We start from the raw sequence: 13,207 nt of genomic DNA on the forward strand, positions 1-13,207 counted from the left end.
TTAAACCTAATGCCGAAAGGTCCTTGAACTGTAAACTCCATTAACTTTGACTGATAAGAGCACCTGTGTGGCATAAGGCCAAGTCCTGCAGTATTTAAACTAGAGTGTATAATTTTGGTCATTTACCATGTATTCAAAATAAGGATATGAAATAAAATACTTACTGGAAATGTTGTTTGATAAGGGCAGGATCTGTCCTCTCTAGGGGAATACCAGACACTAAAAGAGTACGAGATACCTGAAAAACAATTTACAAATAATATGAAACATTTCTGATACATCGTTACTGAGCACTATTACCTCAACTTTAGCAAAGGTTACCCTGATCAAGTGCTGGAGCAATGAAGGAATCCAATTACTACTCCTGGGTGGAGAGTGATAAATGTAGATTTACGCCTTGACAAAAATGAAGCAAGTGCTGTCGTAAGATTTGAACCGAGGACCTTGTGGTTCAAAGACGAAGACTAATCCACTAAGTCATAACACCTCTACATTGCACCGTACAGTACCGAAAACAGATACCCATGGCATTTGATTTATTACTCTGTTCTCATTAATTCCAGAGTTGCACACCTAAACATTAACAAAGTATTATCATGATTTGACAGATTTATTTGCAGGGTGGAGGAATTAAAAAACAAGGAATAGCAACTATTGTCAAACTATTTCTAGTGAGACAGTTTCAAGTGATAAACAATTGTGAGTTAAATTTACACCTCAGAACTTATCAGAATACCCCAAAACATGATGTTTCTAACATCTTTCATTGCAGAGAAATAATCAGGATTTTTAAACATGCAGCAAAATATCAAATTATACTATAAATTCACAGTAAATGATAATTTTCCATGAAACTACTACCAGTGAGAACAATTTATGACAACATTTCAGATATAACTTAAGCAGCAACCTGAAAATATGTTAAGGACACTGAAAACATATTTCTAAAAACACTAAACCTATACAAAATTTGTAGAAAAAATGGAGAGCAAAATACAGATAAACTCTGCGATAGTAATCTTAAGCTAGCAATGTTGTAACCTAAAACTATTTTAAATCCTTAATAGCACTTTAGTAAGTCTTTTCAAGCAACAAACTATGGTGCCTACAGCAAACCATGTGACGGAGACAACAAAAATTGAAGGTTATGCTACCCAACATGGAACTGGAGATTATGATTCAGCACAAATTTTAACATATAATTCTCTTTTTAGCAGATACAATTGTGAAGCACTGAAAACACTTGAGAAATGCTTTTTAAGCAACAACTCTAAATATGTTGCCCCAAGCACACTACAGAGTGGAGACCAAAAAACAAATGAAGAAAGGATATGTTGCCCAACATGGAACTAGAGAAAAGGGTAGCATTTCACAAAGAGTTTTGACAGTGATTTTCATTGACCAATTGCTCTCAGCAAATCAGATGCAATAATTTCCAGTAGCTTATAGCATCTATATGTGAAATTCAATGATACAATTTTTAATGAAACAATCCATAGCCTTGCCCTAGGGCTCAGCCCAAATTTTGATATGATATTGCTCTCAGCAAGAACAATTGCAGAACCTTGAAAACACTTGAGAAATTCCTTTCCAGCCTAGCCTCTGGGATGGTCAACGATCTCAAGAGGTGTACTTACCGTGTCTGTCTCTGACCTATAGGGGAGATGCATGGAGAAGTGACGCATGAAGAGAATCACTATCAAGAAATACAGCATACAGAAGATGGTGTGCGCCCATAACTTGCTATCTCTGAAAGACAAGAAAGAAAGGAATTTTCAAGCACAGTCATATTAAGATCATGTAGACTTTTGGTCAGACAAGAAAAAATAACCTGCTATTACATATGGTGTAATTCATTGGTCATATGTCTCTTACAGCAATTTACGGATATAACCCCAGTCGAGTTATAGAATGCCCACACACATTGTAAGCACTTTCTACATACCCTGGGGGCATTCCGGCAAATCCTCAAGAGCATACTCCACTTCATGAATGTTCTCTCAAATAACTGCTTGCCTTGCTAACCAGGCCCGGCTTATTTCGGAATTCTGTGGTCGGGGGGGGGGGGTAAATCACCCCCTTGAGATCATGCAAGCGCTGTAAAAATTTGGCAAAATGGTAGTGTGGGAAGTAATATGCATGACTGTATGGTTATTTTTTACAAAATAATTATGCTAATTTATACAAAAGTACTTTTTGCTAATTACTGGCACTAATGACTACTTCTATTGACTGGTCATGGATTTGTGAAGAGGGGGTTTTCCAAATAACAAGGATCCACACACTATATACATCATAAAACATAATGCACATCATTTTGCACGGGCAGTAGAATGATTACCCACACTTGTTAACTCTACAACAGTCCCAATGCCCTTGGCTTTGTCTTGGGCGTGTTAGAACTGTTCACAGGTACCTCTCGTGTGTGTAATTCTTAATAATGCCCTCCATGATGTACACTATTTGTATATGGACATACTTGTTAGGGATATTGGTGATGGTGGTGCGACCAAAGTTGTTTGTTCCGAGCTCCTGGCTGCCGCTGAAGTTGATAGGGAGGATGACCACCAGACTGAGGAAGGTGATGATGATCATCAGGATGATCAGGTAGCGTTGGAACTGGAGGTACTGGACCGCATCCGTCCCGGAGTTGCTCCTGATATCTGCATCCCTGAGAAAGGTGGGAAGACAAGAGATTATATCCAAGTGAAAAAGGAAATGCTTGAGAAATTGGTCAAGGAACAAGGGAAGCCAATTTGTTAGACTAATGAGTTGCAATTGATCTCATCAATCATAACTATGGGAATCCATCAATGTCATTACTGCAATATGCACAACGTCCCTTTGAAAACAAGAAGGAGCACACATATTTGTCAAGCCAACAAACAATTTCACAAACAAATGCTTTCTAGATATGGGGACTGCTGGCTCTGCGTAGTTAAGATTAATTGGATCAATCATAATTCTTGGTAAGACTTGCAGTATAAGACAGGGCTTTTGACTAAGAATGATTTACAAGATAAAGATAGCATAACATGATCAAATTATTCAAAGCAAATATCGTACGTCCAGCATAAATTTCTATTCTCACATATTTACCTTAAAAATGTTCATACCTATATACCTCCTCTCCCATTTCTCAGCCGATTCAGCCCTAAACCACCCCCCCCCCATCACCATCACCATGTCTGATTCTTCAAGCAACCAACAACAGGATACAATGCTCTAGATACTCTCTTAACCAAATAAAAAAACAAGAAGAATTTTGGCAGCATATGTCATATTAAAGGCAGCTTGATGAAAAAAGATAAATTTACTTGATAATGATTTGTAAATGTATGCTTCACCACCCTAATCCAGAAAACAAATAACATGGGAAAAAGGATAACATTCTGCCAAAAACTTACTTGATTCTGAATATGGCTGGGATCCAGTCACACAGTCCCTGTATAGAAATCAAACAAATGTGTAAGAATGAGGAATAACGTTAAACTCAACATAAGACAAATCAGTGTTATACTGCATTGTCAGGCTCTATTCAGATAGATGCTATTATGAACTTGGTCTTGTGTCCAAATACAAACATGGAGACTGGCTCTATTTCACTCAAGAAGTATGTATGTATTTTTCTAAAGTAATAATTTACATTTAAAAATAATAATGAAAAATTTGTTGAAAAAAAAGCATAATAATTCTGGTAAAAAACGCAACAGTTGGCAGCTCGTTACTATCATTGACCTATTTCTAATGGCCCCCCTCCCCACACAATGAAGACATATTTTGTATCATGGCTACAGACTTAAAGACAGTATATGCATCTTTAATCCACTTGTGGGTGTTAATTCATGCAAGCTTCTTGGAAGATGGATGAAAATGACATTTAGTATTTCGGTCATTCTCTAATGTTACTTTTACGGTTTTGATTCCCAGGATGCCATGTTCATGCCCAGGGGTAATAGATTGGAGAGGATGTAAGATGCGAGAAGGTGTGGAAATTCAGGAGGCCATCATTTGACTAGATTACACCGTGCCTGTACGAATGAGATAGCACATGGACTTGGGGTATACAAGAGCAATGGGGGTCTGGTCCCAGTGACATACACCTTAGCAATTGATTGAGGGGCTGGTTTTAACGATCAATCACACACAATGATCAATGGAATCAATTGTAAAAATCATTCCAACGATCAATCGCTAAGCTTTATGTTACAGGGTCACAGCTCTTGGAAGAAAAGATACAAGAGGAAGATTGGACATTACATAGAGTGCGCAATGAAACGCTCGGGAAGAGGGCCCCACAGCATTTGAGTAACAACCTTTTTTGACCTTCGCGTATTACAATCTTGTTGTGTATAAAACATGAGAAAAATGGTGAAGGGGTGAAGGAAAATTTCATAATTTTTTAAACTCAATTTTCTTTTCTTAAATCAAAGATACATATATTTCTGAGTTTTCTGGGTAATAAAATATGGAATTATTCCTGTACACTGCCCTTGAAACCTCTCCAAATTCTCCTATCTCATTTTCCCCCTGTATTTATTATGTACACATCAGCGTGCAGATGTGCGAAGGTCAACGCTAGTGGGCGCCCTACCCCATGAGCATTATGCGAGTGTTTCAACAACTTGCCGAAATGTCTGATCTTTCCCTTGAAGTATATTTGCTCGACGGAAATGAAAGTGTGTCAGGAAATGTAAATAATGTCTGTTCATGTTTCATGTGGAGGGAGCAGAGGGATTTACATTCAGTTGAGAAAATAACTGCCGCAAACCGAAACCCGTAGGATTCGTACATTTGCATGTATACACTGTGATGTAGACCAAGTCCCATATTCAGACATACAGTATCCATACAATGTGATGCAGACCAGAGGCAGTACATTAATGAATGATTTTGCTATATAATAAGTTTTCCATAAACTCCAGCCTGCATAGCTGTGGGCTAAGTCTCCAAATGAGTTAAATTTGGCCTAATACCATATTCCTTACAACTTTTAACGCATAGAAAAGAGAGCAAAACCTTTATTTAAAATTCATGGATTCTGGATAGTGAATATCAAGTAATGGGACAATGAAAGATAGTGAATAGAAGATATTTCCTGTGAAAGTTAGACTAATGTTTAAAATCTTAGGGTGTGTTCGAAGATAATTATCAGAAACTATTGTAAATTTCATTTGCGCATTGATGTAAATTGCATGACCAATCTTGAGTTTTGGAGCTAAATTGACTAGCAATAGATGGTTTTTACATTGCCCTCTTTCTCAAAGAATTAATTTATTTCTCAGCATCTTATCTTTCTTTATCTCAATAAAAAAGAAACCCAACTTTCATAATTTTTTTTGTGACAATTATCCCATTAATAAGCAATAATAAAAAAAAAACATGTATCACTTCAAAGTATGACACAGTAGTGTTCCAATTTCATTTCAATTCCGGAGCGTATAGCACGATGCGCCAAAGTCTGTCAAATTCAACATGGTCTTATGTGCAAAACTTGCTGTGCAAAATATGCTCTATTGCACAATCTCAAGAAAAATAATCATTACAGACTTAAGCAGTATATTGGATGTTTTTTCTCATGGAATACCAGAAATATTCCACTCATTAGCGCCAATATTACACTCATCTATGATTCATGCAATATTCCCTTCATCAACAATTCATGCAATATTCCCTAACTCTTGGAGTATTCTTGGTAATCCATTCTGCGCCATCCAATTTATTATAATTGTTGAATTTTTATATTTGCTACTCACCGGTGCGCGAGAATGAGGTGGATGGTCTGCTGCCCCACCGTCAGCGTTGACATTCTTAGACTTCCCCTGGGAGCTATGATCCCCATAGAACATGCTTGTCCATCTGAATGAAAAAAATAAGGAGATCATAAAGCTCTGTCAATATATTGAAAATACATGTTATTAAAATTATGCTTTTCTCTTCTGAAAAAGGCTATTTTCATTGAGAGCTGAAAAAATAGATATTTTGTGCTGTGATTCATTGCACAGGGCACGAGAGATGATAATTTTCACAATTTACGAGCAGTAGTAAAATTACAGGTACAGTAGATGTACAAACATGTACACATAGAAAGGCAAAGTAGATTTTATTAACTTTCAGTTTCCCCCATGCAATTACTAGATATTAACATTATTTTTTAATGTTACTGCAAGCAAGGCCAAAGATACACTTTAATGCAAAGAAGATCATCTCAAGATTTCATATGAAATTATTAACTATTCTTCAGTCTGCCTGATGTTACAGGAGCTGGCAACAATGAAGCTGGCCCAATTGACCAATGGTATGATTGCTAAAGATCTCATTAAATATAATGAATTTGATCAGTCTGGAATTGGTTTTGCCGATATGTCTGTGGCACGAGAATGCAACGAGGATTATTATATTGTTAGTATTTAAACACAGAGAATACCATTAATTTCCTTCATATAGAAAAAATAAATATAATACAATGAAAAAAGACAGTATAGAAAAAAAAATTCTATATTAAAATGCAAATTTAACAGCAACTGAACACACTGAGCCTTATGCATATAATAACCCAGACAAGGGTCAGTGAAAAGCAGGGCCCTGTCTTACAAAGAGTTATGACTGATCCAATCAATCGTAACTCTATTCAATCTATGGAAATCCATTAGTGTCATTTTTTTTCTATAGGATATTGGCACAATGTTCTTTGTACACAAAGAGAAGCACAATGAATTTCCAAGAAAATAGTGAATGCATGAATATACATCATAGTTAGAAAATATTTTGAACAAACATGCATAATACATGTTGACGTTGCTGGCCGTCCATAGTTGCGATTGATCGGATCAATCGTAACTCTTTGGAAGACGGGGCCCAGGTGTTATAAGAAAATCACACACATAGAGGTGCAGTCCAGTTAAATATTGCATTAGGTAGTATTGGTTATAATGTGCATGGTCGAGTATGGTTTATGTCAAGCAAAATATATTCTTCATCTGCTTAAGATATGAAATTGCATTAAATATTCAAGCAAACAGAGGTGAAAAATAAATGTGATGAAAGTACTAGCATACTCAAAATTGGCTGAAAATATATGAATTTGAAGTTGATTTATTCACTAAGTCTCATCAATTTCTTCCATTTAGGTTAGGTGCCATTGGAAAGATGAGTTGTTGCAGAATATAGTAAGTAAAATAGATATTAACCATGTAATTTAATGGGTTCTGAAGTTCACTTCTACCAGGAAATTAGACAAGAATATTGTGTTTATGATTCATGAACAATGAGATCACATGAGATTGAATGTACTTCACTTTTGACATGAGAAAGCATACCGGTATATGCCATAAATCAAGGAGAAATGACTAGAAAGTGAAAGTCTATCCTACTTTGACAGATTAAAAAAAAATGTGGCAAACATGTAGATCAAACATGATTTTCTACATGAAAATGGAATATGAACACAACATTCAATCAATGTTTGATGCAAGAACTCATTATATGAGCTCTTTTTTCATTTTATGTTAATCTGTTAATTCATTAAAAATAGGTTATTCAGTTTGTATAGAGAAATTAGGTATGATATGCACCTGTTTCTTCTATACCAATGAAATAAACTTTTCTTATCAAGAATGGAAAGTTTACATTATAGAATTTCGGTAAAGAAAAGTTCATGCATTTCATAATATATATGCTAGTCTAGATTCTAGACGTCGGTGTACTTGTTATTTCTCTCCATTTGCTTTATTCTCCATCCCCTGCGCGCCTTCCCCAGTGATCGTGCTATCCCCTCTTTCACGCCCTTCACCATGATGATGGTAGGAAATCGTCCGGCTGTTTTCATTTCGGGCGTAGAGGTCAAAGATTGTGTTATTGATCAACAACATAACTGAAAAGTAGAAACAGTCCTGGCAAAGGACTAAATATATGCAGGCAAATTGCCTTATTGAGACATCACTCATTAATCCGAAGACGTCATTTCTTTCACAATCAATTGCCTATAATAAATCTGGAACACTGCATAAGCTAAAACCATTGAATAGTGAATGGGGAGTTCTGAGAATTCTTTTGAGCATTTCATTTTTTTTTTATCTCTGCCATCCAGCAGAAGAAAACATATTAGTCATATCAATCGCTTCTATAATTTTTCCAAATCAAGCTCTTCACAACATACAAGTAATTGCCTACATACATGTACATGATAAGCACCCTTCCGCAGCCAGACTCTACGTGTAATCTAACACCCCAAGGAATTATCGCGATCTAATTCTTTAATTTAAAATGCAAAGTAAATGTCAAGACAGCAGGTGCCGCCATAAAAACCCCCATTTGCAGCCATGATCCATTGCCGCATCCTATATGCAACAGAATACATAGCTAATGGAAGGCGCAAAGGCCATACACCCTCGACAACCCATTGATCCAATTAAGGCTTCAGAGCAAATTAGAACCCTCTTCTCACGCATCTGTTAATGGCTCCCGGCTAGATTTACTACTCGCATGCAAATAGAAATAGACATTTGTGTACATTCAGGTTTTTTTTTTTTACTGTGGCTCCATGTCTATGTTTCTCATGCTATTTATATTTGACAGCATATTAGATAGTTGAACATTTCATGCCTATGTTTTGCACCTCTGACGTAATTTTTAAAATAAAATGATAATGAATGTTGAATCATCTACAAAGCATTACTTGAAAGGTGAAATTCTAAGAATCATCAGCCATTATTCAAACAGGTAGAATAATCTATTTACCTAAGAATTGGATAAATACAAGAGAGAAATTATTAACTATAATTGTTTGCATACTTTTGTCTTTTGCAGTTTAGTCTTATCCTTTATTATATAGCTGAACATTTATTTACTGTCTCTCAAACATGTGCTAAACTTTCAATCGATATTACCCACTTTATGGAAAATATCAAAGTGATCTAAAATCACAGCACTTTGAAATTAAAATCACAGTCATATGGACCACTCCTATACAGCTCTACCATGTATAGGCCTCCATTGTAACTTCATCTCATTCCAACATACTACCGGTACATGTAAACTGTAGTGACGTGCACACTATCGCAGGTGAATTCATCTAATTAATACTGCTGAACAAGCTGTGAAAAGGGAGAGATGGAATTGATAAATTTGACAGGAAACCAGCGCTGGCTACGACACAATGAGCATGTAATCACTAGTATATGGATGCTTCATTATTGAAAATAAACTACAAAATTGATTCTGTTTCAAATGGTCGAGTGGTTGTATTATGAATTCTCATTATGACAGCTTGAATGCCAAATTATATATGCCAATACCTTTCTGCGTGAGACAGCAAGGAACTCGAGTACATGTAGTTTGAATATACGGGAGGGTTTCATCAATAAGAAAACTTTGTGAAATGCTTCCCCAGATCATAAATTTCCAAAGACTTTAGTGTAAAGCAAATATACAAAATGGTGTCAAATATTTTGTTTACCTTTCATACATTTGTTTAATTAATGACAGACCTTTGGGTCAAAATAAGAAGATTAAAACCATTATCCTATTGCTTGAGATGCAGTAAAATTACTCTATATACAGTAAACTACATGGAGCAGAATGTTTAATTTTCTTCACATTAGATCACATGAACAGAAGCACACCTAATTGAATAGTTGCTCGGTTCATATCATCTAAAGATCTCTTTAAAAAAAAACCCATAATAATATCATCAGAAAATCAAATTTCAAGTATCAAATTTCAAAATGAGCATGCACAGGGTACAGTAGCTGCCAATTTTGATATTCATCTTTCTTGCCTGTCAATGGAATTCAGAAACATCTTTCATACTTTCCACATATATATGTAATCAATGTAATGATATTTGAATATGATTAATAATTTATATGCTAACAAAGGGCAGCTCGTCATCTCTGAATTCAAGCCATATTTTAATCATGTGTAATTGGGTTAATCAATCTAAGATAATGCAAAAAATATATATATCAACCCATTTCAAAAGGCTATAATAATTCACTATCTTGTGATTCAGATTTCTCACAATGCCATTAAATACATGATAAATAAAAGACCCAGGTTGTATTTTTCAGTTACATGTACCAGCTTTTCGAATCCACCTGTACTTGGTTTAAAGCCATTCGATAATCCCACAACAGAGTGATTGTAGCGGTGATAATTACCAACAGATCAATAAAATATGATGAATATATTTTCACTGTGTGTGGAGTGTAGAGAGTTGCCTCTATGTACGTATGTGTATTGTGCACATGTTGTAGCCCTATGATATCAATTAACTACTCTCATTCATACGTGTAGGTGAATTTGACCTTTAACATGCAAATATAAAACCATAAAAGGATGCATTACAAACCAATATAAAAAGCTCATCCTATATTCATCCATAGTAAATAGTGGTAGTAAAATATGAGCTGTGATTGGCTGGATTTGTACCACGTGACCTCCCTTCAAAAAGTTATATTGTACATATGTACAATATAACTTTCGATTTTTGGATGGCAAAATCCATGATGGGGGGCTTAGATTGAGGGATCTATTTACTATAATAAATAGTGAACGTTCTATCATACAATTACTGGACTATATGAACTCCAAATATAAAATTATCCCTCGTGCAAGCCTATTTCACCTCGGCCTTCGGCCTCGGTGAAATAAACCTGCACTCGGGATAATTTTATATTTGTCGTACATATAATCCAGTATATTGTACAACAGATTGTACACTATTTATATAATATAATATCCTTCTGAAATTATTGTTCTAACTATAAATCTTCATTTTACAGAATACTGATAGCCTGTTGAAATGCAGTGTATGAAATATTTTCTGAAGTAATCTATCATTTCAATGAAATCTACATGGTCGATCACATTTATTTGACCAGCAGAGCCAAAGTATGTATGCACAAATGATACACTTTGTAACATGGATGGATGCAAGTGCATTAAATATCCACAATTGATTTCTACACACATGCAGATCTACATCCCAGAGTGAAATGAATCTCCACCTTACACATTACATCTAACTCTCTCCATTTTATAAATTTATATACATTTTACTGAAATCAGAGCCAGTACGGCTCGCCGGGTGATTAAAATTTGTTGCTTTCTCCATTCTTTAAAAAAAAATGCATTTAACAGAAAACAGATCCAGGATGACTCTGCGGGGTGATTAAAGTATCTTGCTTTCCGCATTACCCGATGGGCACACAAAAACGGATATTAATTCCACACCCGGGGAATTAAGCAAACGATCGATCACGCCAATCGGTCTACATGTCCCATCGAACCCCCGCAAGGCAAAGTACCTTTCCTGCTATGGCTGGGAAACAGCCCTACCCCATATACCCGACCTTACAAGCAATAGAATCATATCTCAAGGTGTGTGAATTCAGTGTGGTTGACCGGCCCATGCACAAGCAAATATAAGATTTCTTTTCTATACCCCTTTCATAAACCTATCCTCCAATTAGCCGCCTAAGAGTAATGCGGATAATTCAATAAAAATTGCGTTCACAAACCCCGAAAATAAGCCGCATTATTTTTACGAGCGCCCGTCCTGAAAAAGGCGAATAATCGTCATGACAACTGGACACGCCCCCTCCGATGCGGTTGTGTTGGAAAAGGGTGACCTTGTGACCGCACCATGGCAATTATCCGCATTATTTGGAAATGCGTTCATAAACTCAAAATCTTGCCCCGATGCTGCTTTTATGCGGATAATAGCAGCATCAAAATAATGCGGATAACTCTGGTCCTCCTCCAATTTTACCACCAAATTATGCTGCTATTAGCCGCATAATTGGGTTTATGAAAGGGGTACTAGATTCACGGGAAGAGGGTGCTACAAAAGGTTTCTGCCGGAAAAGATGTACATGATAAATATATGTCCTTTTGCATACATGTACATTACATACTGAAGAGTGGTTTGATAACCCATGTCATTTTCTTTGATCATAAAAGAGCTGAGCTTTTTATTAAACACAATACAATTACATGCGAACATGCATGATAGCAATGATTTTCGAAAAAAAATGAATTAAACATAATCTTGGCTCTTAATAGCTTTAAAATTTACCACCCATTTTTTTCGTTTTGCATGGCTCAAATTCTTGGAATATCGTAATTATGTTCCATACGAATTTTATTGTAATAAATTTTTTACAACAAAGATAAACAATTATTAATTATATCACTGAAATCATAGCTTCTGCTTATATCATGAAAATACACCATCATATCAATAAAACTGTAGTATCAATACATGTATATAAATCAAAACAAATATACTTAGTTACGCTTGCATGTTTACTCAGATAAATGTATTTACCAAAGGCTTTAGAATTAGAAGAACAGTGCCACATATGGCTTCAAACAGTTATTACCTACATGTATGGCCAACAAAAATGCAATTTAGAATGAAAAGCTTAGTTCTGAAATCCTACGTCTCTCTCACCATGTCTCTGATAACTAGTAATCCTATCAAGTTTTATGTGCCTCCATGCATTTGATGAACATAATAGATTTGTAAAATAGGTTATAGCAGTGAGGCTATCTCGCTGATTTATTATGTCTTGTACAACGCCTACTTGGCTTGTTGTACACAAGCAAATGGGAGGCTGAATGTCAAACATTTGTACCGTTGCACACGTACCATCCAAAATGTACCTTTGCACGGGTCAAGAAAGGGTGATTTCACTATAAAAATTCAGATTTAACACATTGCAAGCACTTAGTAAATGCATACGTGCAGGCTTTACTGGCCATATGCGCATTGTCATTGCAGATCAAATGCACGTTTAAGGGACTTTTAGAAAGCAATTCTCTCTTATTTTCATTACTGTTCATATTTTTCCCTTTCGAGGCGTTGTCCAACAAAAATAGAAAATATTTTTATTTGTGCAATAGTGCAACATTTCGCATTCGGTGAAAGACACTCTATTCAACTTGGCTAACACCTCATTATAGAGATCTTTCTTTCACCTCATGCAAAATGTTATACCATCGCAATAGCCTATTCGCTATTTGTATACAATTTTAAGATCAGGTCCCCGTATCACAAACCTCAACAATAAATATAAAATATGAAAGGAACACTGCTGATTGGTTACTGGTCAGTATTTTGAACTAAATGCGCATGTAAACATGATCTTGATTCGTAAGTTCATTCAGCGATTGATTGCTAATCTCTGTGTTACCGTATGCG

At 35.7% G+C, this 13,207-nt stretch overlaps 1 protein-coding gene across 5 annotated transcripts in view; it reads right to left on the minus strand.

The window, feature by feature from the left end:
• LOC121418530 (calcium permeable stress-gated cation channel 1-like) overlaps positions 1-13,207 on the minus strand; it is a 93,690-nt gene that overhangs the window by 50,044 nt on the left and 30,439 nt on the right. For all 5 annotated transcript variants that reach the window (XM_041612445.1, XM_041612446.1, XM_041612444.1 and 2 more), the window contains 5 exons: positions 5,757-5,859; positions 3,408-3,445; positions 2,480-2,671; positions 1,638-1,749; positions 165-238 (listed from right to left, as the gene is read on the minus strand). In XM_041612445.1, the coding sequence (XP_041468379.1) occupies positions 165-238; positions 1,638-1,749; positions 2,480-2,671; positions 3,408-3,445; positions 5,757-5,859 (519 nt within the window). The remainder of the gene's footprint in view (positions 1-164; positions 239-1,637; positions 1,750-2,479; positions 2,672-3,407; positions 3,446-5,756; positions 5,860-13,207) is intronic.

The sequence above is a fragment of the Lytechinus variegatus genome, chromosome 7 (genome assembly GCF_018143015.1).
Source record: "Lytechinus variegatus isolate NC3 chromosome 7, Lvar_3.0, whole genome shotgun sequence".
In the NCBI taxonomy this organism is placed as follows: Eukaryota; Metazoa; Echinodermata; class Echinoidea; order Temnopleuroida; family Toxopneustidae; genus Lytechinus; species Lytechinus variegatus.